The sequence below is a fragment of the Syngnathus typhle genome, linkage group LG6 (assembly GCF_033458585.1).
Source record: "Syngnathus typhle isolate RoL2023-S1 ecotype Sweden linkage group LG6, RoL_Styp_1.0, whole genome shotgun sequence".
Taxonomy (NCBI): domain Eukaryota; kingdom Metazoa; phylum Chordata; class Actinopteri; order Syngnathiformes; family Syngnathidae; genus Syngnathus; species Syngnathus typhle.
This window is the reverse complement of record NC_083743.1, coordinates 16,529,474-16,557,117: the sequence shown is the minus strand read 5'-3', so window position 1 is coordinate 16,557,117 and position 27,644 is coordinate 16,529,474. Positions and strand designations below refer to the sequence as shown.

Below are 27,644 nucleotides of genomic sequence, written 5' to 3'. Positions count from 1 at the left end.
GGTGGATTGTCAGGACAGCTGGTGTTCAGAGCGTAGTCGGGGGCAAACGGTTTGTTAGGACGGGCGGCGTTCAGAGAGCTACAGGTTAACTGGCTGGCAAAGTTGGCAACAGGAGTCAGTTGGTGGGAGAGAAGTGTGCGTAGCGACAGCATCACGGACAATTTGCCAAGGAGTGATGGGAGTCCAGGTTTTAAGTAGTACTAAGCCAAATGCTTTGGAAATGCAACAAAAAAGGGATTGTTTGAATTATTTGGACCAAATTTAGCTGCAGTAAGAAAGTACAAAAATACTTACCGTTTTTTTCCGTGTATAATGCGCGAAATTTAACTAATTTATTGTCCTAAAATCTGGGGTGCGCATTATACATGGGTACAATTTTTTTAAAAAAAAATGTTTTTATTTTTTATTTTTAAGAAAATCATGGTCCATACGACCGCAATGCTCTCGTATCAGACGCTTGCTCGATCACCTGCTCGTTTGCTGTCACAATGTACTCTACACAAATCCGAAACATTTGTTGCGGCTCCGAGTCACGACGAGGGGCAAGTTTTGGTTTCCAAGGGTGTTTTTATTCCTCTTCAACGTCTCTCCCATACAGAGCCGCCTTTTTCACGTCCGCACGCCTTTTTCACATGTCCGCACTGACCGCGGTGGTGCCTTTACGGGCAGTCAGAGAAATCAACGCCAACAAAAACAATTACATCCAGCCTAGTTAAGACCATACCAAAGACTATAAAAATGAGACCCATTGCCTCCCTGCGTGTGTGACGATCATTGGGACTTAAAAAAAAAATAATAATAATCTTTTTAAAAATCATAAAAATTGGGTGCGTATTATACATGGGTACAGGCTTTTTTCCAGCATCAACATGCCATTTTTAGGGTGCGCATTATACATGGGGGCGCATTATACCCGGAAAAAAAACGGTATTTCAAAAGACTTATTTCAAAATGGAATGTGAATTCTGAATAAAAAAAAAGTTCAACAGCTGCATAATAACAGAGGGGTTATTTTCCGGAATGGCTGTCCATGTATTTATGATTAGAAATTTGCCCTCACGACGTGTTGACAGTGTTGCCCAATGCCGAGTATAAGCTAGTTGTCAATACTTGTGTAGGCTGCCTTGACTTCGTTTCAACTTGAAGATAGTCGGACCAACCTGTGGTGGGCCTTCCTCAGCAAAAATTGTCTTATCATTGGTTGAAACACCCTGTGGTCCTGAGGTACAAGTTGCCTTGTAACGTTGTATCCCAGTGGAAAAGCATCCATCTAATTTCTATACTGGATGAACTGGAGCTTATTCCAGCTGAAAGGCAGGTTCCTGCGCTGCTTGCTTACCAGCCAAACCTATGATGGTCTCTGAGAATAAGACCGACACCAATTAGTACTTCCCAAGTACGGTATCATTCAATACTTGAGTTGTAGTGAGCGTTTCAAACAAAAATTAGGCTGATAAAATATACTCAAAAGCCTTTATTGAAATAAAAAAAATACTACTACCATAAAGTGGCAGAAGCTTACATTCAGTTGACAACTTTGGCAATTTATACTGCATTAAACTTTAGATGTCTTTTCATTCCTTAAATACACAAGTACTTACACCAATTAGTATTTCCCAAGTACGGTATCATTCAATACTTGTGTTGTAGTGAGTGTTTCAAACAAAAACGAGGCTGATAAAATATACTCAAAAGCCTTTATTGAAATAAAAAAAATACTACCATAAAATGGTAGAAGCTTACATTTAGTTGACAACTTCGGCAATTCATACTGCATTAAACTTTAGATGTCTTTTCATTCCTTAAATACACAAGTACTTTAATGTTGGGTAATGCAACCTTCAGTTGCTAAGAACTTATTGCTCAGAAGAACTTGCCCTGCACTGATTTGCTCTCATTAACACAAAACTCAAGAATGCTCTATTCCCTTTCTTCACATCCCCCTCACACAGCAGACACAATACAAATTGAAAGTGCCAAATTGACCATCCAAAAGCATTACTGTGGCTTGTGCATATATTTGGAATGACGCATACTTGCATCTAATGGTACTAGAATCACATTGATCCTTAGGAATCCAATTACGTTCACAATTCTTGCTAGGTTTGGAAATGTTGCATTTAGTGCCACAGTCACAAAATGTTTATTTGCTCTTTAAACGTAAGACAGGGGCATTTGCTTGCTTATATTTTCACATTTATCGAGATAAAACAAAATGAAGATTTAAATTGATACATTTACAGATATTGTATGTACATTATTCATTTTATTGAGTATGAACCTTTTACACAAGTTCGCAGTTAAGCTTAAGAGGTGCTTTGTTTTTATTACAGGTAATTAAAACTGGTCTCAAATAATTATGTAACGTTGCCCTGGCAGGACAGAAAAAAACATGCAAGCTTATTTTAGCAGAGGGAAACTAAGTCAGGTTTGCACAGTGAATGTGCTACACTTGGTTGAGCATATCACAGTTGGATGAGATTGTCATTAAGACAAAAGGTGGGAGTCAAAAAAAATGATACACCTTACACCATTAGAAAAGTGTGGCAGAGAAAAGCTAGGGGAAAAAAAAACACTGACTCGGATGCCAGTGTGTAAGAGCTTTTAAAATCACCATATGTTCCAACTTGATCTCAACCATTTACAAACAAGACATGCATGACAGCAAAGCTCTGAAGTGCAACAGCCATTTCAAGTTGGAGGAAAAGATGAAGACTGTCCAATTAAGCCTGAGCCGAGCCAGAGGGAGAAGCAGAATACTTTGTAGTTAAAAAGATGAGGATTGATGGAGATGAGCAGAAGAACAATGTTGACCTTACAGGCGTTGGTGCGCACTGGCTTGTATATTAAGTTGTTACAAAAATAAATATGTACATAATAACATCCTACTTTGGGACTATGTGCGAGAACTTGAGACAACGGTATTCAAATTGAATTATCATTCTCTCAACTTTCACAAATCTTACGAGTTCTCTCAAAATATATACATAGACAAAGCGATTTATTGTCAGTTTTCCAATGTGCTGTGCAGACACTGGCAGATGCTCACGGAGAATCAGATGACTTTGTAGGACAGGTAGTCACGGAGTGGTATGGGAAGGGCCAACGACTCCACCTGCTTCGTGGTAATCACTCGCCGGAGAGCCATCCTGCACAAGTGCTGCAAGCTGGCAGTGCTACGAGGACACTTCCAAAAGTGCACACTGCCGTCACGGGTTCTACAAATCACAGGTTATCGTCAGAACACATCTTGTAGCATGTAAAAAGCAGCCAGCCACTACTGCTTCTATAAACATAGTCTTTAAACCGATGATGATGATGATGTCAATATCTTACCCAGCAGCAAGGACACTTCCTTCAGGAGAGAAGGCACAGCAAAGGCCATTAGAGAGAGAGGCGATAGCCTGTGGAGCTCTTTCTTCAATACTCCAGAAACGGACCAGTCTATGTCAAGAAGGAACAAACCACATTGAAATGTATTGTAGTAGCAATTTCCAAATTGCAAAGGCAGCACTTTGAAAAATAAACAAACTGCTTCAACTTGATCGGTCAGCTTTAAAATATATATTGATGGTGCCTTGTCAATTGGCTATAAAAAATTTACGCATGTTGAATAAGAATTTTCAGATTCCAGTCAGAACGGGTCCAGTGACGATTGCTCAGAGATTACAAGGGTAACTCAAGCTCTTTTCTACAGAGAAGAGGCATGCCGTTTTCCCAGCTCGACTGATCACGTCACCCATTTTGGGAATGGCAGCTTTGGGTGGGCGCCCGAGGACTTCAGGCACCCCAAAGTGAGGGCGAAGAGCTGTTGTTTCAGGGGGCCAAATAAATGAGAGTGAGCTCTCCATTCAGAATGAATAAGCGCTGGCAGCCAACTTTGCCTGCTGCTCACGAAATCACTATCGCGTTATTTCATCCATGAATCATATGAAATTGAGGATCAATTGACGCAAAATAGGGTAAGTAATAAAATAATAAGGGTAGACATCTCCCCTGGATCAGTCCTGAGTTTATTGACCTCTTTAGGCAAAGGGACAAAGCATGGACGACATACCATCAGACAAGAGACAATGCTGACTGGGAAACGTATAGAAAACTGAGAAATTTAAGCAAAACTAAAACTTCTAATGCCAAATATAGCAGATTATTCTGTTCAGGCAAGAACATTTTTTAAGGTGTTACCTGCTGACCCTTTGGACTGTGGCTCCAGTCTTCTTCAGATGTGCTTCTGAAGGGAACACCTTAAAACTTTTTGTCTGAACAAAAGAATTTACTATATATACCGTTTTTTTCCGTGTATAGTGCGCAAAATTTAACTAATTTATTGTCCTAAAATCTGGGGTGCGCATTATACATGGGTACAAAAAAAAAAAAAAAAATTTTTTTTTTTAATTTTTTTTTTTTTTTTTTAAGTCCCAATGATCGTCACACACGCAGGGAGGCAATGGGTCCCATTTTTATAGTCTTTGGTATGGTCTTAACTAGGCTGGATGTAATTTTTTTTGTTGGCGTTGATTTCTCCGACTGCCCGTAAACGCACCACCGCGCTTCGTGCGCGCACGGGACAGCAAACGAGCAGGTGATCGAGCAAGCGTCTGATACGAGAGCATTGCGGTCGCATGGAGCGTGTTTGAAGTGAACAGCAGAGAAGAAAGGCAAAGTGTTGTGAAATAAAATGCACAGAACGGATGCGCAAGACACGTCAGCTATATAAAGAGCGAGAGTTGTTTTCTTCCTATTAGTTTCAATTCACAGTTTAATTAGCAGTTTCAATCAGCAAATAACAAAATGCGTATTACAGGTAATATTTTATTTCACAACACTTTGCCTTGTTCCTTTGGTCTCTGCTGTTCATCCTAAAACACAAAGGCGCTCTTTAAGCAATGCGACAGTGAGCGCCCGGCGCGCTGCGGTTGCGCGACCGCACCAAATTAAGCTCCCTGCGCAGTGCGCACTGAGGTCCACTTAAATTTTAGAAAGTACATCAGGACTTTAAAAATATCTTCTAAATTTCAGCGACGGCTCTGTCACAATAATCGACCAGCCCGGTGCAGTTGGGCGGTCGGCGGCGCGCTACGGTTGAGCGTTCTCTCGCGCGCTCTCTCTCTCGCTCTCTCTCGCACACACGCAAACCGGATATCATACGGAGGCCGCCATTACAGATGCGCAGAACGGATGACCAAGACACGTCAGCTATATAAAGAGCGAGAGTTCAGTTCTCTACCTAAATCCGTATTACAGGTAATATTTTATTTCACAACACTTTGCCTTGTTCCTTTCTTCTCTGCTGTTCACTTCAAACACGCTCCATGCGCACGGAGCGCGGTGGTGCGTTTATGGGCAGTCGGAGAAATCAACGCCAACAAAAAAAATTACATCCAGCCTAGTTAAGACCATACCAAAGACTATAAAAATGGGACCCATTGCCTCCCTGCGTGTGTGACGATCATAGGGACTTAAAAAAAAAAAAAAAAAAATTGGGTGCATATTATACATGGGTACAAGCTTTTTTCCAGCATCAGCATGCCATTTTTAGGGGTGCGTACTATACATGGGGGCGCACTATACACGGAAAAAAACGGTAATTTACGAAGACATGATGAAACTCATCGAAATAATTCTAATCCCATCTATGGAGAATCCCTGACTTGTGAAAATTGGAAACAATTACCAACATCTCTGAAAAACATTCCACTATTCAAATTAAGGTTGATGGAAATATTGTACATGAAAGCACTATATATTTTCCAGGTCTTCATCAACCATTTTTCGTCTGTCTGTCCCATCTCCCTGACCCCTCAACGGACTACCTGTTCTCCTGGTGATATGCCAATTTGTATCAGTACTTTTAATTTTGGGAAAATAATACCAATCAACGTGCAGAAAGCAATTTGTGAATTAAAGGTGAGGATCAGTCCTGGACTTGAAGGGGTTGAATCGTTTTCTCAAGTCATTTGTCACCAGAGAATTAACATTTATCTGGAAATATTCCTGTTATTCCTGTATATAAAATTGGTGACCATCTTGACTGCAATAACTACGGGCCTATCTCCATCCTATGCTCTATAGCCAAAATATTTGAAAAAATAATCTTTAACCAACCTTTGCTATACAGTCAAACCTCGGTTTTCGACCACAATCCGTTTTAGAAGGCGGTTCGAGAAGTGAATCGGTCGAATTCCGAATCTATTTTTCCCATTACAAATAATGGAAGAATTTTTAATCATTTACAAGACTAAAAAAAGCTTTTTTAAAGCATTTTTTCATTTGCACAGTTTTGTCCGTTCACGCAACTGCAGCGCACCGCCGAACGCACCGCCGAACGCGCAACCGTAGCGCGCCGTCGATCGCGCAACTGCACCGCGCTGGTTGCATTATTGTGACAGAGCCGTTGCTGAAATTTATAAAATATTTTTAAAGTCCTGATGTACTTTCCAAAATTTAAGTGGACCTCAGTGCGCAGGGAGCTTGACTTGGTCCGATCGCGCAACTGAAGCGCGCCGGGCGCTTACTGTCGCATTGCTTTAAGAGCGTCTTTGTGTTTTAGGATGGCTTTACTGTTCCCACTTGCTTTCTTTGGAGGCATGATTAGGAGTTAATACAATCCTCAAAGTAACGAAAATACAATAACGAACGGAGTCAGTGGGCATCCGGGCCGCGCGGTCGGCTTTTCTCGGGTCCTTTCGGCTCATCTCGCGAGGTTCAACCTCCGAATTTTGTTCGACAACCGAAGCAAAAAAATCTCGGCTTTTTCGTTCGAATTCCGATTTGTTCGAGAACCGGGACGTTTGAAAATCGAGATTTGACTGTACTTTAGTAAGAACACCATTTTCACACTCCTAAAATCTGGTTTTAGACTCCACAGTTACTGCTCTGCTTAAATTCACAAATGATGTGTTCTCTGCAGCTGATAGAGGGGAGTTAAGTGGTGCCATCTTTATTGATCTTACCAAGGCTTTTGATGTTGTTGACCACTATTTACTGTTATAAATAAATTACATGCTGCTGAACTATCTAAAAATGCATTACTATGGTTTTTGTCATATTTACATAATCGAAGGTTGCAGTCTGTTCGAACTACTCCCCTCTGGATGGCGTTACAGAGCTCTGTATGCCAAACAGAGACAGCTTCTTCTCACAGGGTGTCGCTCTGATGAACTCACACCACTCTTAGAGTCTCAGAGTCATTGCTGTGCAATAACATCCTGCTCTCTACGCTTTATTTTGAATTGTCTGTATCATGTGTACTATGTGTTCACTCTGCATTCATTGCAGCCTGGTCATCCTCGAAGAGGGATCCTCCCATCTGTGGTCTCTTCTCAAGGTTTCTCATTTCCCCGAGTAGGAGTTTTGAGTTTTTCCCTTGCCATCCTGGGAGTTTAAGATGAAGGGATGTTTGAGAATATTTGTTAATTTTCGCACATGTCCTGAGTGTAGTTAGTCAACTAAATGTTGCACAGAGGCTGAGATGTACCGAAGTCAAATTCCTTGTTTGGCATGCTCAAACATGGCCAATTAAAATTCTTGAACCTTGAGAGTGTAATTTTGAATGGGAATATCTTGATCTCCTTATGCAGCAAAGTGGAGTACTCTACGGGTCTACACTTGGATCTCTACTTTTCACCATATATACCGTATTTTTCGGAGGATAAGTCACACCCTTTTTCATAGTTTGGGTGGGGGTGCGACTTATACTCAGGAGTGACTTACAGTGCCTTGCTTAAATATTCGGCCCCCTTGAACCTTTCAACCTTTCGCCACATTTTAGGCTTCAAACATAGATATATCATTTTAATTTTTTGTCAAGAATCAACAACAAGTGGGACACAATCGTGAAGTGGAACAAAATTTATTGGATAATTTAAACTTTTTTAACAAATAAAAAACTGAAAAGTGGGGCGTGCAATATTATTCGACCCCCCTGCGCTAATACTTTGTAGCACCACCTTTTGCTGCAAGTACAGCTGCAAGTCGCTTGGGGTATGTCTCTATCAGTTTTGCACATCGAGAGACTGGAATTCTTGCCCATTCTTCCTTGCTAAACAGCTTGAGTTCAGTGAGGTTGGATGGAGAGCGTTTGTGAACAGCAGTCTTCAGCTCTTTCAACAGATTCTCGATTGGATTCAGGTCTGGACTTTGACTTGGCCATTCTAACACCTGGATACGTCTATTTGTGAACCATTCCATTGCAGATTTGGCTTTATGTTTTGGATCATTGTCCTGTTGGAAGATAAATCTCCGTCCCAGTCTCAGGTCTTTTGCAGACTCCAACAGGTTTTCTTCCAGAATAGTCCTGTATTTGGCTCCATCCATCTTCCCATCAATTTTAGCCATCTTCCCTGTCCCTGCTGAAGAAAAGCAGGCCCAAACCATGATGCTGCCACCACCATGTTTGACAGTGGGGATGGTGTGTTCAGGGTGATGAGCTGTGTTGCTTTTACGCCAAACATATCACTTTGCATTGTGGCCAAAACGTTCGATTTTGGTTTCATCTGACCAGAGCACTTTCTTCCACATGTTTGGTGTCTCCCAGGTGGCTTGTGGCAAACTTTAAACGAGACTTTTTATGGATATCTTTGAGAAATGTCTTTCTTCTTGCCACTCTTCCATAAAGGCCAGATTTGTGCAGTGCACGACTGATTGTTGTCCTATGGACAGACTCTCCCACCTCAGCTGTAGTTATCTGCAGTTCATCCAGAGTGATCATAGGCCTCTTGGCTGCATCTCTGATCAGTCTTCTCCTTGTTTGAGATGAAAGTTTGGAGGGACGGCCGGGTCTTGGTAGATTTGCAGTGGTCTGATACGCCTTCCATTTCAATATAATTGCTTGCACAGTGCTCCTTGAGATGTTTAAAGCTTGGGAAATCTTTTTGTATCCAAATCCGGCTTTAAACTTCTCCACGACAGTATCTCGGACCTGCCTGGTGTGTTCCTTTGTCTTCATGGTTCTCTCTGCGCTTTAAACAGAACCCTGAGACTATTAAAGAGCAGGTGCATTTATACGGAGACTTGATTACACACAGGAGCATTCTATTTATCATCATCATCAGTCATTTAGGACAGGGGTGTCTAAATGTTTTGCAAGGAGGGCCAGAAGTGAAGGGGCCCCGGGGCCAATAATTTTTTTGTCATTTGAAGAATAAAGACAATTGTGACAATGAAATTTGTTTTATAACAGTGTGTATTTGCATGACATTTTTGTAGTTAAAAAATGTTATGCAAATACACACTGTTATAAAACAAATTTCATTGTCACAATTGTCTTTATTTTTCAAATGACAAAATAACCAAATAGGAGTCACTCAGGCAGATGTGAACAACTCTAAAAACACAAATTCCGCCTTTCATTCATATCTGAAGAGTCAGATAACATTGAACAAACTGTACGAAATACCTTAAATTTACATGAGTTTAAAATTACTTTTGCCTCATGAACATTTTAAACGGTAGTTATAAGTAATGCAAAGTTGTCTGTTATTATTAAAACTTAAAACTAGTGAATTTTGCTCTTGTCATTTACATTAGCTTTCAGAAAATAATAGTTTGTGTCAGGTCTAGAGGTCGATAACATCAACATGGCCACTTCGTAGCTTGCTTTAGTAATATTTATTTTTGACTCGCAGTCCCGTGTGAAGAATTGCTGTTGTGATGCCAGTTCAGCTTGGAGCTGCTTCACTTTATCAGCGCGGTCACTCCCTGTTTGCTGGTCGTTTGTGTTCGCATGTTTAGTCTGATAGTGTCTCTTTAAGTTGAAATCCTTAAACAAGACAACCGTCTCTTCACAAATTAGACAAACACAATTGCCTTGATTTTCAGTGATGTACAGTAATCCCTCGCTACATTACGATTTGTTTATCGCGGTTTCACTACATTGCGGATTTTTTTCCCAAATTGAAAAAAAGAATTAAAAGTCAAAATAAAACTTCTAAATTGAGGAATTATGGCACAAAACGTGCCCACACGCCAGCAGAAGGCAAGGAGTGCCCACACAATTGCAGTGCGTACACTTGTACCTTTTTTTTTTTTAAAAAAAGGTTATTATAATAAGAGTTCTAAAAACATATTTACAGTGTTGTACCTTGTTATAGAGAATTGCTATAATAAGAGTTCTAAGAACATATTTACAGTATGTACACTTCTACCTTGTTATAAAAAAATGTATAATAATAAAAGTTGTTCTAAAAACATATTTACAGTTTGTGTTAAGAATTCTGTATGTTATTTATGTTATTCAGCCATGCTTTGATTTAAGGTAGGGTGATTTATTTTGAAGGCCGTTTTCAGGCGATACCACTTCCTTTACGTTCTTGTACATATGTCGGTTACAGTGGTATAGGAGTCATTGGCGATGTAAGTGTGTCTCCTAACAAGAGAAATGAATGATCACGTGTCTAACCTTTAGGACAATGTAGTATTGCTCCAAATGTTCGTTTAATTTCCTTTAGAGGTCCGTTTGCGCGTGTTAGCACGATCGCGAATTAGCATCTTTCCGCTAACTCGTTAGCCTGCCCAGAACTTCTTCTTTGCTGCGGGCCAATAAAAACTGGACCGCGGCCCACCGTAGTTTGGACACCCCTGATTTAGGACAACATTGGATCATTCAAAGATCCTCACTGAACTTCTGGAGTGAGTTTGCTGCACTGAAAGTAAAGGGGCCGAATAATATTGCACGCCCCACTTTTCAGTTTTTTTATTTGTTAAAAAAGTTTAAATTATCCAATAAATTTCGTTCCACTTCACGATTGTGTCCCACTTGTTGATTCTTGACAAAAAATTTAAAATTTTACATCTTCATGTTTGAAGCCTGAAATCTGGCGAAATGTTGAAAGGTTCAAGGGCGCCGAATACTTTCGCAAGGCACTGGATATATATATATATATATATATATATATATGAACATTACTAGACTTACTAGTGTGAACAAAGGGCATATAGTATTAGACCTAAAGACAGGTGTCAAGAAAACTTAACGAAAGCTCCAACAGCTTTCCATTTTTGTAAAAAAAAGATTCCCATTTTTTTGCAAAATTTGGACCCTATATATATATATATATATATATATAGGGTCCAAATTTCAATATAGGGTGGTGTAAGAAAGGGTGGTGTATGTGTATGTGTGACACCCGCCTCCATTTTTAAAAATTGTCATGTTCATGTACTTGCAGATGATACAGTTCTTTACACATCAAAACCTAATCTCTCACAAATTTTGGTTTCACTCCAGTCAAATTTCATCCTCCTGCAAGTCTGGCTACTCCATAATGAGCTATTTTTGAACAAATACTCATCCTTTTCTATGATTTTTGGTATCTAGCACATACCTAAATTTATGTCAAGCTCTTGTACTATTTCCTGTAATAATGGTACAATTCTGCAAACAGTTGACAGTTTTAAATATCTAAGGCAGGGGCGTCAAACTAGTTTTTTTCGCGGGCCGCATTATGATCATAGCTTTTTTCGGAGGGCCATTATGACTGTCAAACCAAATAAATGTACGAGCACCTCATATTATATACAGTAAAAGCTACAAAACAAACTGACAAATAACTCGTTTTCAAATCAGACAAGTAAAAACTGGTCAAATATATATAAAAAAAAGAAGATATCATTAAAAGTGAAGACAATTTGCAATTCTCGTAATGACACACGAATTTGATTCACAATTTGTCTTCGCGGGCCACATAAAATGATGTGGCGGGCCGTAACTGGCCCCCGGGCCTTGAGTTTGACACCTGTGATCTAAGGGTATGGCTTATTTCTCAGCTTTCATTCAACTCACACATTGATCATCCATCCATCCATTTTCTGTACCGCTTAGTCCCCACGGGGGTCGCAGGCGTGCTGGAGCCTATCCCAGCCGTCATCGGGCAGTAGGCGGGGGACACCCTGAACCAGCCAATCGCAGGGCACACAGAGACAAACAACCATACGCACTCGCACCTAGGGACAATTTGGGAGTGCTCAATCGGCCTACCAAGCATGTTTTTGGGTTGTGGGAGGAAACCGGAGTGCCCGGAGAAAACCCATGCGGGTCCGGGGAGAACATGCAAACTCCACACAGGGAGGGCCGGAGGTGGAATCAAACCCGCACCCTCCCAACTGTGAGGCGGACGTGCTACCCAGTGCCCACCGAGCCGCCTCACATTGAACATATACTTCATAAAGTAAACTTTGGTCTCTGTACTCTTTACCGCTCCTGGCTGTTTTACCTTAAAAGTTAGGAAAAAACTTGCTACCAAACTGCTATTTCTCTTACCTGACTATTGTGATGTTCTCTGTCACAATGGTCCTTAATCAGTTTTAGCCCCATTAAACACTGCTTACAATAGAATTTGTAGAACTTCTTTTGAGAACTTAACTAGTTTGTGAAGCTGCATAAGAGTACGCCGTCGCTTGGCACAAGGCATGCTCAGGAGCCACCTTAGTTGTTTTATATTTATGGCCAACAAGTGTTTTTCCACACACATACTTACTCTTAACTATAGCTTTAATACTTCTCTAGTGAAGGTTAATGATAGACTACGCTGTTGTCTGACTTCTGCTGTTGGAACAGAACTTGTCATAAACCGATGGCTGGCTACTAATTTACTTCACTTATATACATAAATTCAGACTGTGGCAAATGTTGAACTGCAACATGGTACAGGTCAATTATCCATAATTCTACTTTCTAGATTACTTGAAACTCATGTGCGCATTCCATGCATCTCTTTTTTTTCCTCCAACATTTCCTTCCATAACAAAAGTTCCGTTCTTGGTCAGCCAGCAGTAAGCTTGATAAATAGCCCCATGTTGACAGCCATGTGACTCATTGGAATAAAGCCAAATACAAAGAGTCATGACTCCACATTCTGAGAAACAAACAGTGGAGCGTTTCTGTAACACACTGCTGATTATTTGAACACAGGAAGTCCATTAGTAGAGGAAATAATGCAGACAAAAGCTTTGTTGATTAAATGGACACTCAGAATCCAATAGTCCTCTGTGTGCTCACTCATGGTATGCTGCATCATACTTGAACCGCAAGGGCTGTTTTAGTATACAGACTAGTGCTGGGCGATTGACCATTTTATCAAAATCAAGATACGAACAATCAAGATATTAACGTCGAAATTAGGACAATAATCTTGTGACTGTGCCACATTTGTGTTGCATGTAAAGCTCAGTGCAACCAACCCATCCCTCATTTCAAGTTTGTGGTTAAAAAAAAAAAAAAGTCAGCCAATGATATTGTTTGTGTGTGTGTATCATTTCACATTTGCCCGTGGACAAAATAGCAGAGCTTGTAAACATGTACAAGCAGCCCCCGCCTCACTGATTCTATTAAAATAAATGGGAGTTAAGTGAGTCTCGCCTTTCACTACATATATGAATACGTGTGTGTGTGTACATATACACCCACACACATTCTGATACTCAGTAGTACGGACATGGCGCACTCTCGCTCTATTCGTATCAGTCCCGAATTTAGAGCGTGGGCTTTGACGACAGCATTCTTGTAATTCGCGCGCTGAGCTTTCAGATGCAGTTTTGCGCTAAAGCCAGCCACAAACCTTCCCCTGGAATCTTTCCATTAAAATGAGTCCCCCAAGGAAAAGCAAGGTGAACACAGTGCCGAGCGTTTAAAAGAGTCGCCAATTTGGCCCGACGTACGCGACGTGACGTTCAGCCACATCAACATCAACCCGTCACAGATCGAGGTAAACGGACCAACACCTCGCATCTCTCCTAAGAATTGCCACAACAAATTTTACTCCAGACTATGACGCACTAGCAAAAAAGGGAGACCAACAACACTATTCCCACTGAAAATGAACGGGAGGCTCTCAAGTTTATTGTAAAAAAATGCATTTTGAATATGATTTGTACACACAGCAGGGATTGAAACTAGCGACCATTCTCATTTTCAAACAATGCAGGATGCTCAAGGACATTGATGGACCACCTATTTGCGACTAATCTTAAACTGTAAAGTTCTTAAGGCTTACTTTAAGGCAGTGCTTCTCAAATAGTGGGGCGCGCCCCCCTTGGGGGGCGCGGTGCTATTCCTGGGGGGGGCGCGTGTGACCCTGGGGAACAGGCTTTTTTTTTGGCAGTACTAGAATAAAGTGTAATTGCGCGTTTACTACAGCAGGGGGCAGTGGCGCTCTCATTGTTACTTCTGTCACGTTTGCGACAGTGCAACATTTTACGACTTACAAGACAAGTCTGGATAGTCACGGTGGGGAGGGGGGGCGCGAATAGTTTTCTTCTTGCTAGGGGGGGGCGTAACAGAAAATAATTGAGAAGCACTGCTTTAAGGAAGTGTTTCCCGTTTCCTCACCTCTGTTACCAGGTGTTTGTGAGTTAAAACTCTGCTCTGATTTTCAGATACCCCTCACCGTGTTGCTGTTTTGATTACTTTATTTGGATGTATACTTTCACCGATTCTTCAAGAATTCAAAAATATTTGGTCAGAATGTTTGCCGTTTGATGTGATCTCATAAGATAAACATCTTTCATTAATCTGACCTGCAGGCACTGAAGTGATGGAGACTGTTATTCATAATAACAGTGTCGTATTTTATGAGAATCACTGATAGCAGTTTTTTTTGTGAATTTTTTTTTTTTTTTTTTTTTAAATGCTATTAATAAATGCATTTGTTTTCAAAAAACTTGTTTGGAATATCCATGCTTTACTACCTACTAAAGGCCGAAATCTTTTATGCAATGACCTTTGCAGGTCGCTTATATGACTTCACACAAAGCCTACGTCCATCTGCTCCTGGTTCGGCCCTCCGGTCCAAATTTAGAACCCAGTTCGGCCCGCGAGTCAAAAGGTTTGCCCACCCCTGGGTTAATACAATCCTCAAAGTAACGAAAATACAATAACAACGAATGGAGTCAGTCGGCATCCGGGTCGCGCGGTCTGGTTTTCTCGGGTCTTCTCGGCTCATCTCGCGAGGTTCGACCTCTGAATTTTTGTTCGACAACCGAAGAAAAAAGATCTCGACTTTTTCGTTCGAGTTCTGATTTGTTCGAGAACCGGGACGTTTGAAAACCGAGGTTTGACTGTATTTTCATGAATGGAGTATAGTATTCGATACATACCCTCAAGCTTTGTATGTATGGCGCTATCTCTCCACAAATTGATTGACGCCACAAACAGTTTAAACAGATTTGTGTGTTTGGACCACTTCAGACTGAAACATATCCTGTCCAAATCAGATATGAAACTACCTCCGGAGTGTGGTTTCAGTCCGACTCACAAAAATCGAATTATATGTGCATTGTGACATTTCAGACTACACAAGAGCCATCCAGTTTCAATTTGAATGGGTTGAAAATCTGATTTTGGCTGTCTTTTTGAACACAAGCTAAGAAAAAAAAATGTACTTACCAACTTCTTGAATATTTTGTTTGTTCTTAAAAAAAAAAGCTTAGTTTACACTGAACCCATAGTAATATCGTTCGCATCATATCGTTACTGATACCGGAAAAAATGATCACAATATTAAATTTTAGCCATATCAAACAGCCCTTATGCAGATACTGATATTACTCAGCTCTTTAGTGAAGAAATGGCTGGGTGTTCCCAGGTGTTTCAACAGCATAGGGGTGTACGGAAAAGGCATTCTGAAACTTCCTCTGTCCAGTCGTGCGTGCATCCGTCCATCCCATCCATCCATCCATCCATCCATCCATCCATCCATCCATCCATCCATCCATCCATCCATCCACCATGTGGCGGCATGGCGTGGTGCACGATCCTCTCAAGAAAAAACTGAAGAAGTTGTATCCAGGAAGAAGCAGCAGCAGCAGTGGACTGCCACACAGGCCAAGCTGCAAGGTGCTGAGACCAACAAGCTTGCTGCCAAGTTGCACAAGAATCATTTAGAAGACCTTAAATCTTGAGCCTATTATAATTTGATTGCCCCTTCAAAAAAGTTGGCTAGAAAATTTCAGTTTGGGCATTTTCCATCCATCCATCCATCCATCCATCCATCCATCCATCCATCCATCCATCCATCCATCCATCCATCCATCCATCCATCCATCCATGCATCCATCCATCCATCCATCCATCCATATGCTGCAAAGAATACCTCTGTGTCATTGGCTATGGGCATAAAAAGGAGAGAAACTCATGATGTGGCCAACAACTTCCCCTGACCTCAACCCTGTCGGGAACCTTTGGAGTATCATCAAGCAAAAGATCTTTGCGGGTGGGAGGCAGTTCACATCAAAACAACAGCTCTGGGAGGCTATTCTGACATCATGCAAAGCAATTCAAGCAGAAACTCTCCAGAAACTCACAAGTTCAATGGATACAAGAATTATGATGGTAATATCAAAACAGGGTTCCTATGTTAACATGTAACTTGGTCTGTTAGGATGGTTTTCATTGAACTCACTTGATTCAGTGAATGTGACCACCTCATGCTGCAAATTCAACAAATGACTATTTTCAATTCTTTACAACCTATAAAATGTTTTGAAAATCTGCTGTGCATAATAATTTAGAACAGTGTATTTCAATGTATCGAGTTTCCTTTATTTTTTAACAATACACTGTTTTCATTGGGAGGTTTGTTCAATACAATTTGACAGACTAATACTTGAACAATGTGACTTATCAGTATGACGTAACGTACTGTCATTTGCATTGACCATTTAAGAAAATCGGAGAAAATATAATTTGAAACAGTTATTAGGTCAGTGCTTCTCAAATAGTGGGGCGCGCCCCCCTTGGGGGGCGCCGTGCTATACCTGGGGGTGTGACCCTGGGGAACAGGCTTTTTTTTTGCAGTACTAGAATAAAGTGTAATTGTGCATCTTCCCAGCAGGGGGCAGTGGCGCTCTCATTGTTACTTCTGTGACGTTTGCGACAGTGCAACATTTTACGATTTACAAGACAAGTTAGGATAGTCACGGTGGGGAGGGGGGGCGCGAAAAATTTTCTTCTTGCTAGGGGGGGGGCGTAACAGAAAATAATTGAGAAGCACTGTATTAGGTGAAAAAAACCAACAATTTTCAAATGAATGAAAATCGTCATTTTGAACACAATCAAAATAATCCTGATTATACTTTGTTCCCATAATTGTCCAGCCAGTTTGAACACTGTGCTTAGCTAAATGTAGGAAAATTGTACTAAAACGGTAAATACGAGTGAACAGTAGTTGGGCAATAATTCTTTTCAAGTACAACTACAGTGAGCCCAATTAACATGAATATCTAGTGCCACATAAAAACACTAATACAGTATACTTATTTATCTGAATCACATTTGTACTGATTATGATATAATCCTCCAACATCATCACATACCACAACAATGTTCAACAAAATCATATTATGAACAATTTGCATTTAAATCGACAATAGAGGGCACAAAATTGTAACTACTCTATTAATTTTTTTCAACCTGCGTAGGAAAACAACAGTTCTGAAACTGCTGCCAAGAGAAAAAAGATGCAGATTAAACATTAAACAGTGTCATGGTACATTCATGCACCACTAACCACAGAGAACAATGTAGCAAAGAAGCAGAGACTTCAAAAGTCACATCCAGTCACCTCGTCTTTTCTTCAATAAGATAGAGATGAGAAGAGAACAAAATTACTTGCCTGTCATCAGTAATGCTGGCGATGTGACGGCCGTCGGGGCAGAAGCTCACAGAGCGCACCCAGCGGTCATTTGACCCTCCAGCAAAAATGAGTGATGGCGGAGGAAAGAGGTGACTGTGAAAACATCAACTTGACTTGAGTTCAAAGTGTAGTGTAGTACATGTTAATTTCACTAATCTTCATCCATTTCTGGTAGTTTCTATTCATACTAAAACATTCATTTCAACTTCAAGGTCTGTATATGGCTTGTGAGTGCTGTTTCTCTCCCTTGCTGGTTATGTCGAAGAACTTAGTGCATCCATTTTGTACACCCCTGGAAAATGTTTGAACTTCTTGAAACGTCTTGTAGTCGAAACACAATTTTCTTGGTTTTGATAGCAATACAATATTAATAAATCTATGTTGGGCGGAGACTAGAGAGTAGTACAGAATTTTGGTGAACCATCTGCTTGTTTACTTTATGCCAGTGCTTCTCAAATAGTGGGGCGCGCCCCCCTTGGGGGGCGCCGTGCTATACCTGGGGGGGCGCGTGTGACCCTGGGGAACAGCCTTTTTTTTTGCAGTACTAGAATAAAGTGTAATTGCGCATCTTCCCAGCAGGGGGCAGTGGCGCTCTCATTGTTACTTCTGTGACGTTTGCGACAGTGCAACATTTTACGACTTACAAGACAAGTTAGGATAGTCACGGTGGGGAGGGGGGGGGCGCGAATAGTTTTCTTCTTGCTAAGGGGGGGCGCGAATAGTTTTCTTCTTGCTAAGGGGGGTCGTAACAGAAAATAATTGAGAAGCACTGCTTTATGCCAATCAATGCTGTGAACTGTCGTAATGCCATATAGCGTGACATTGCAGTTCATTGTTAATTTAATTTTTATTGCACGGGACACATACCAAATATTATCTAGGCCAGACATGGGCGAACTACGGCCTGCGGGCCACATCTGGCCCACGGGGTTGTTTAATCCGGCCCGCCAAACCTGAATAAATTGTATTATTAATTTTTTTTGGGGTCATTTTCCCTGCAATTAGTATGTCTCCCCAGTAGATGGGGAAGCGCCCGCTCGCGCATTTACTCCCTGGAGCCGTGTCAAAAAGCTCGGTGCACACTCACAAGTGCATGTGTGTACTCAGTAGTACGTAGTAATTTCATCTATCAGTGCCGAATTTCGAGTGTAGGCTCTGACGTCAATATTCTCATAATTCGCGCGCTGAGTTTTCAGATACAGTTTTACGCTAATGCTACCCACAAACCTTCCCCTGGAATCCTTCCATTAAAATGAGTGGGCGGAGAAAAGAAAGGTGGACACTGAGTGCCGAATGTCAAAAAAGAGTGGACAATTTGGCTCGACCTACGTGTGTGAGAAGACGTTCAGCCACATGAACGTCAACAAAGCCCGTCATAGATCTAGGTTAACGGACCGACACCTCGGCTCTATCCTAAGAATTACCACACCAAATTTTACTCCAGACTATGATGCACTAGCAAAAATGGGAAACTAACAATACTATTGATTTCTTTATTACTTTATTTAGATGTACCGTATTTTCCGCACTATTAGGCGCACCTTCAATGAACGGCCCATTTGAAAACTTTGTCCATATATAAGGCGCACCGGATTATAAGGCGCATACAATAGACGCTATACTGCAACAAACTGAGGTTGACTAGGGTAGCGGTATGCATCCACTAGCCAATAACCAACGAGCCCTCTGTAAACAATTGCGTTTCTCAAAGAATCTCCTATGAAATGATCGGAACTGACTAAAGTTTAATCTAACGCATTGGTACTACTTACCTATGTTTCCCTTCAATATCGATCCGTAGATTTACTCGAAACATTAACAGAGCAGCCTATTTTGACATGAAGTAGCCTGGCGCGTATAGCAGCTATCGTTATAGCATTAACCATCCGCAATTTCCCATGAGCCTCAGCTCGCAATCTCCCATGAGCCTCAGCAAAGTGTAAACAATCGCGTTTCTCAAACGATCTCCTATAAAATGATAAGAACTGACTAAAGTTTGATCTAACGCATTGGTACTACTTACCTATGTTTCCCTTCCATATCGATCCGTAGATTTACTCGAAACATTAACAGAGCAGCCTATTTTAACATGAAATAGCCTGGCGCGTATAGCAGCTATCGTTATAGCATTAGCCATCCGCAATTTCCCATGAGCCTCAGCTTGCAATCTCCCATGAGCCTCAGCAAAGTGTAAACGATCTCCTATAAAATGATCGGAACTGACTAAAGTTTGATCTAACGCATTGGTACTACTTACCTATGTTTCCCTTCCATATCGATCCGTAGATTTACTCAAAACATTAACAGAGCAGCCTGTTTTGACATGAAATAGTCTCGCGCATATAGCAGCTATCGTTATAGCATTAGCCATCCGCAAAGTCCCATGAGCCTCAGCTCGCAATCTCCCATGAGCCTCAGCAAAGTGTATACAATCGCGTTTCTCAAACAATCTCCTATAAAATGATCGGAACTGACTAAACTTTACTTGCTCTAGTTTTGTGCTAGCTTAACTGTCCCTTTATCAGAAAACACCATGGCAGGAGGCGCTGCCGTAAAACTAATAATGTGGTATTGGGTGCTGGTATCCACTCTCGTGTCATGAATACAAGTACAATACCAGTATCGGTGCATCCCTCCACGTTTATTCATTCAATTATTGTCTGGTGACCTTTTGATAATTTGAAGTTTCTGTTTGGACAAACACACACACAATTGGGAAAATCGCAGGTCTCACCCCAGCTCTAGTAGGATAGTGGCTTTGTGGTGATCCCAGACAATGACCCGGGTGTCATAGGAGGCAGTGACCAACAGCGCCCCATCTGGTGAAAACTCACAAGACACCACGTCATTGTGGTGGCCCTCCAACTTCCGGATTAATGTGTATTTATCCATGTTCCATAAGAACACCTGCAAAGTGAAGAAAGGTCTATTAAAATCCATGGATTGATGAGAAGGGTTGAGTTGTACTATCATAGGTCTATCATTACCATTACTGTCTGCATGTAAAGGATTTAACAATTAAATTATGAGGACTTAAAGACAATTAAGTGACGTTCTGAGTAAATGGACATATTTCTAACTATTAAAAAAATCCAAAGCAAATAAAAGTGTACATGCTACACAAAAATCAAGGCTACATGTCAAAATGCGACATCCCTATTAAACATTAAGTCACATTTTGCTGACTACATGACTAACATTCTCAGTTGTATCAAATTACCAGATACTTTAACTATACACAATGCTTAAATCAGTATTAAATAAGATAAAAATTACGACAAAATTACTTGTAATCTTTTAACAAAAAAGAGAAAATAAAACAAGTAGTAACTTAAGGTAACATAATGTTACTCCACTGGTTTCCCCTTTCAGAGTTTTAGTTCTCTCTGTTTACAATAGGCTCACACCTCCGGCAGAAGCCTACGAAGAGAGACAGATACTGCAAGAGAAAAGAATATTTTATGGCCAAAGGGTTGACACCTCTGGCAAAGTACACATCAGCACCCAGACACCCAGGCAGGCACACACACACACACACACACACACACACACACACGCGCGCGCGCGCGCACACACACGCACGCACGCACACACACACACACACACACACACACGCACACGCACACACACACACACACACAAATAAAAATGATAAATTCTTGAACGTTATGACCTATCAGTATTGGCGGGCTTAGAGGAAATGCCTCATGAAATTTTTAACATGCAATTTCAGCCTTCAGTTTACATCATTTGCTGTTGAAATTTCTTTAACTCGACATGTTTTTTTATGGAAGAAGTGGGATGAGCTTTTCTGATGTTTTTAAGCAATACTTAAGATTAAGTATGTGTTTCTTTTAAATGAGTAACAATACTATTTCTATTCATCTGCAATACTTTCACTTCAACATCTGCAACATTTTGGAAGCAGGGTACATAAGGTGACATTAAAGTCCACCAGAAAAACACCTGACCAAATGACAAAACAATCTAGTATGCGTAGATAGATGATGAATGTACTATATTGGGATAAGGGAAGAGTGGGGGAATTTGGGAAAAAGGTAGTGGTGTAAAGGGGGGAGGGGGGAAGAGGGAATAATTGATGACCGGTTTAATGATAGTTTTTGGGTGAAATTAATAAAATAGGAACTGCGACAGCATAAGTAGACAGACACGGAGCAGCACCTACGTACAGATTGACCTTGCGGGTCAGGTGCCAAGTTGCCCCTGGCAGGCCTTTGGGCAATGCGCATCCGCGGTTCACACCGGCTGCTCAAAATGTCAGCGCGGCGCTCCCCTCAAAACCAATCACAAACTGAGCTCTGCCACCACCTGTGACAGGGAGAGCAAGACACACACACTGTAGGGACACACACAGCCGGTCAAACCTACTACCTACATGTCTATTACCACTTGTTTGGTAAGTTTTATTGAGAATTGAAAAGATCTGTTCATGGAGGGCACTCACAATCTATAAATTCTGACGTTTTAAAAATGGAAGGTTAGCATATTATAAACCGAAAACAGATTTTGTCTGCAGGCCAATCAGTCATGAATGACAAGAACGTGTTAAAAATACTTTCCTTTTTGCTTAAAATAACATACAATGTTAATAAAGCTAAATAGGTGAGTGTTTCTACTAGTTTTTCCTCACTCGTCAATGCTGACTTACAGTATATGTAGCTAGATGTGTGTACAAACAGTTATTTGTGAGTTTTGCAAAATTCAGTACACCCAAAGCATTTTCCCCACAGTCAACAAAACTCTAGATGCAGGTCACTTCACTTATGACACAGCAAAGTCGCTTTAAGTGTGGACATAGGTGAGCAGTGCTGGGATGGGTTGTATTTCATTCCATTTCTAGGTTCATTGAGCATGGCTAGTCACAAGCAATGGCACAACAGTAAGCTAGCAAATCAATAAAAAGTGAACTGGGAGGAACAGGTTTACGTACTGCTTTGCCTGATCCGACAGAGCATACGATGGACGAGTCAGGGGAAAAGGCGCTGCAGTAGACCCAATTCTGGTGACCCCGTAAAACTTTCACCATGTTACCTAAAGAAGCAAGTCACATTATCAACAAAAAGCCATTTACTCTCAAAAGTTGAAGTAAACAGATTTGCTGAATGTCTATGAAAAATTTCCCCTTTGCGATCAACAAAATAAACGCGCACACACGTCTTATGGTTTCATAAACTGCTTAGAATATAGATCTCTCACAGTGGTCAGTAGCATATCTTAAGTGACTTCAGCATTATTGTATTTTCTTGAGATTCTCAAAAATAAGGCTCTTGTGAAAAATAAAAACTAAACAAATACAGTAATCACTCGCGGTTCACCTTTCACAGCTTCACAGATTTTTTTTCGTACTGCATTGTGTTATGGATTCATTCAAAAAATACACTACAGATTGGAGTTATGCCACAGCAGCACAGTCAGAGTAGTGCAGTGAAATACGCGCGAGTCACAATTTGTTCTACTATATTGCACGTACTTTGTATTGATGATTAAAATTACTATTTTACTGTAGTTATTTGTAAGAGAGCATTTACTTCTCTGTGTTAAAAACATGTTTGGACCTGAAAACAATATTGCTGATTATGGCATATGCAAGACCCTTCAAGTGATTAGTTGAATACCCTACTAGTATACTTTTTCATGATATTCTAATATTTTGAGATAGGATATTTGAGTTTTCTTAAGCTGTATGCTATATTCAGCAATATTAAAATAATAAAAGGCTTGCAATATTTCAGTTGATTTGTAATGACTACAGAATGTATGACATTTTTGTTTTTTTAATTGTAGTACAGAAAATAAAGACCTTTATCACAATATTCTAATTTTCTGAGACAGTCCTGTACATGTATAATAATGGCAAGAAAATAACGGGTTCTACTTCAAGGATTTTGCCTATCACGGGTTCTTTTTGGAACGCAATGCCAGCGAAAAATGAGGGATTACTGTATACTGATTAAAATTTCCCTCAGAGTAACTCAAAGTTCAGAAACAATAAAATAAAAAAAGAAATTAAACAACAGAAATCATACAATTTGCCCCAAATTAAATACGTTTTTTGGTTGAGAATCTTAAATAATTGTTAGAAACTAAAATCAACTCAGAGAATCGGAACCACAATAATCCAAATGATTTTTTTTGTTTTACTTTAGACAGTAAAAACATTTTAAGGAAGTGCAAACATGAAGTATAAACACACCATCATCTTTGAGGTCCCACACTCGGAGGGTCTTATCTCTGGAAGCAGAGACCAGCATGAGGCTTCCATCAGGAGCAAAGGTCAAGTCTCGAACTACATCAGAGTGATCCATGAGATTCAGCAATAGTTTACCTGAGAAATGGCAAGGAATTAATGCAAATTTCTACTACCACGTGTACATGTACAGCTGTTCGTCTAATACACATGTTTATCTACAAACAGCCAAGGGATAAAGACAAACATTATTTGCTACAGCTTTAGCCTTGACAAAGGCTGGACAAATGTGAATTTTTGCAGTGCATGTTTATTTTCATGTATCCTCACCAGTGTAAACATCCCAAATTTTGATCCGGCCATTGTTGAGGCCAGTTGCCAGTAGCAATTGGTCTTGCCCGAATTTAAACCGGTGCCATTCGACGTTGACACAGCGGCTCTGCTTCTCAGGCACAGATGAGCCAAAAGCCAAACCCCAGACGATGTCGCCGCAGTCAATGATGTGCTCTCTGGGATCACCAGTTGTCTGTATGTACTGGCCTCCATCACTGTTTTGACGGGAAAAGCGTCGGGGACTTGGGGCATTAGTGCCTTCTCCATCCTGACCCGCTGAACTGAAAAAGAAATATTATTTAACATAAATATACAATGATACCAAAAGGCATTAACTACAGTTAAATTATTCATTTGATGTATTCATTTGATTTGATGTCTCTCAAATGTAAAAACACTGTGCTTTCAGCTGCCTCTTCATTTGGCTTGTCGGTCATTTCCGCCAACAGATCTTGAAGTAGCATTCTGCTTTGTTGGCATTTCCCTCAACATTCAAAATGACAAATATACACGAGGTGAGGATAGCAGCATTGCACTTTAGGTTTGCTTATATTCAGCAGAAACTGGGGGTTGTGGTCATAATGCTTTATGAATGGATTTACGTTTAAATGAACTGATAAATTCCAAAACTCAATTTTACAAATATAATAAATCACAATCACTGCACTGTATATGGGTGTGTATAGGGGTTCATACCCCTTTCTAATTGGAATAAGTCAAGAAACTTCAATATATATTCAATTAAAAAATGACCAACAAAACAAATGTGTGTTTGAAGTGGTACTTACAAATTTGTCAGACATTTGGACCAGGGAATAAGCCTGACAATGCGATGCCCCTGAGACCAAGCGAAGTAAGAACCATTAGGTGCAAACGCTACTGTCCAAGCTTCACGCCCAGACTTCTGGTCAAAGGGAGCAACAGGCACCAGGAGTTCACCAATGAACTTTGCCTTACCTGTAAAGCAAAGCTCTGATTTATTTTCTCGGCTCAAACCTATGGAATTCATATGATCAAGATGAAACTGTTTTTTCTTTCTTTCTGTTAAGCACTGCATAAGAAAAATGTCAAATCAAGTTCATCTTTCGAGTTGAATGTGTAAAACATAGAAAAATATTCTGACATGGATAAAGGGCACTGTAGGTATGTTGGGTGATGGGTTGAAAAGGGACAACTAATCTGGTTCTGCAATGAAAACAAGATTTATGTTGTCTGTAACGATCTCTGTGACATTTTGGTGCCCTACCCTGAAATATTTACTGTATATCATACAAGCAGACTTAGTCAACTTTGATATTCAACGCTGAAACAGCTCCACGGCTTTGTCAGCAAAGGAACTCAAATATCCTTTTTTTATACTGATCAGGCAAACAATTTGTGTACAACGTACTAAAACCATATATGGCTGAACATCGAACAGTTGAGCCCCTTCACACAGGCCATCCAAGCAAACATTCTCCCATGTTGGAGTCAACCCAGAAATGTGTTCACTTCCTTTCAGTACCAGAGGTTCTGCCTCATAAGCCACGACAATTTTAATTTAATGCCCCAAACAAATTTTTCACGAAAGCAATCGTCATGCATTGCATCAAATTGTTAGGGAAGGGGGGGGAAAAAAGATAATTTAAACTTTATCACGAGACAATAAATATATTATTTGTCAAATACATTCAACGATTCAATAGGGCTGCTCAATTAATCGAATTTTAATCATGATTACGATTTTTGCTCCTGCCGACCCGAAAATTCATATAATCGAGGAAAAACGATGACCATATTTTCCGGACTATAAGTCGCAGTTTTTTTTTCATAGTTTGGCCGAGGGTGCGACTTATAATCAGGAGCGACTTGTATGGAAAATTATTAACACATTATCACTTGCTCATTAACACATTACTTACTAGTATAGTTGATCACTTTACATGTTATTTTCTCGTCTGTGGAGAGTGGAGCTCCAGGCCATATTTAACAAGCAGTGTTGTACCTGAATGCGTTCAATGAACGAAAGTTAATGAACTTGTTCATATTTTGGATAAACGTGAACCTGAACGTTTCACGTTTGCTCTGCGAACGTTCATTTTGGGGCCAATGAATGGTTTGAACGGCAGTTTACTTTCGTTCAAGAATGCCAGGTTTACTCTTCCTAGACTTAAAATAAAACCCCGCTAAACACACCGTAAACACACACTGTAATCACACACTGTAAACAAGGCGGGAAGAAAATGATTTGGCCACCCCGTCCACCAACAGTCGTACGGCGCTGGCGTCATCAAAATGCGACAAAAGCGCGATGACAGTCGCTCATTCGATGAAAACACACATCACACGACGAGCAGCCCCACTCGCCCTTTATTGTCAAACAGCAACGATAAGGTGTGAGAGCACTTATGGAATTTAGTGCGAGTCCCAACACTGCCTTTAAGTATTATTATTTGTGCTCTATTCTAAAAGGTGAGCTTGTTATTAGTAATATTATAGTTTTCAACTGCCAAACTAACCACCGCTGTTGATAGTTACAGTAGGCGTCAGTTTGAGTGCCGTGCTTGTTTTCTGACTCAACAACAGTGGAACGTCTGCGATGAACAAGCACGTACAGCATGAGGCGAGCTAATGACTTTCGACACTAGTGTGGGGGAGGGAGAGGAACCAATGCAAAGTTTGACCGTGTACTTGGATATATTTCTAAAGTTGTTTAATGATGACTTAAAAGGGGAAATCACACCATTGACTTGATGACTCAAGTAAATGAAACAATTACAAATTGTGGGACACATTATTGACACAATTAGGACGTAACGCACTCTGCAAGGCAGATCAAAATTCATAAACTCACGAGGCCAATAATTCAACCCTGCAATCTACATACCATTTTAAAAGCAATCCCAACGTATCGAGTCATGCATTGTAAATTGTTACGATTTTTAACAAATGAGTCGCAGGGAAGGTCTTAAAAGATATTTGTCGATCCCCGCCCAAGCCCACAGAGAAGAAAAAGGGTACACGTTATCAATTGCACTTACCTATATCATTTTCGTTTATAGAGTCTGGGAAGCTTGCCATCTAACTGAGGGCAGAGACCAAGAAAAGCCAAGCTCCGACGGTAAAACCAAGATTAAAGTGGAAATTCGACGGCTGCGGATGAAGATAGCTTTTCTTCCACCTTCGGCTTCTGCTAGCGTCAGTAAATCCCTCCGCCTCAAAACCGCACTGCTGGGTAGCAAACCTAGTCGTCGTAAAACCCTTGATTACTTCAACACTTTACTTACTCTTTTGAATGTGATAATAAAACCGTATATAATAAACAAACCGTTGCCGTTCTAATCACAATGCGAATTATACAAGCTTCTAAACGTAGACTGCAGTACAATGTATCAAGCTATTTTCATCCGGGGTGGCCGGGAGGGGCGATACTTTAAGAGTAGGCGGTGCTTCAGTATTTTATTTACGTCAGCAGAGTTTCCATAGAAATGCTA

The 27,644-nt window shown here is 40.5% G+C and overlaps 1 protein-coding gene across 1 annotated transcript; it reads right to left on the bottom strand.

Annotated features, from left to right (window-relative positions):
* Positions 1-1,683: 1,683 nt before the first annotated feature.
* On the bottom strand, positions 1,684-27,596 carry wsb1 (WD repeat and SOCS box containing 1). The gene is made up of 10 exons (XM_061280156.1): positions 27,479-27,596; positions 27,192-27,394; positions 24,960-25,128; positions 24,169-24,452; positions 23,845-23,976; positions 22,582-22,682; positions 20,365-20,537; positions 17,610-17,723; positions 3,337-3,444; positions 1,684-3,218 (listed from the first exon to the last, which is right to left on the bottom strand). The coding sequence occupies exons 2-10, from the start codon at positions 27,229-27,231 to the stop codon at positions 3,056-3,058; spliced, it is 1,284 nt and encodes a 427-aa protein (XP_061136140.1). The 5' UTR covers positions 27,232-27,394; positions 27,479-27,596; the 3' UTR covers positions 1,684-3,055.
* Positions 27,597-27,644: the final 48 nt, after the last annotated feature.

Bases quoted from the DNA above. Each gene is read 5' to 3' on its own strand.
- wsb1 (XM_061280156.1), bottom strand. From the start codon at position 27,231: ATGGCAAGCTTCCCAGACTCTATAAACGAAAATGATATAG. The intron at 20,538-22,581 runs GTACGTAAACCT...TTCACTTTGCAG, and splicing joins CTGTCGGATCAGGCAAAGCA to GTGTTCTTATGGAACATGGA. The intron at 17,724-20,364 runs GTGAGACCTGCG...ATGTTTTCACAG, and splicing joins ACTATCCTACTAGAGCTGGG to TCACCTCTTTCCTCCGCCAT.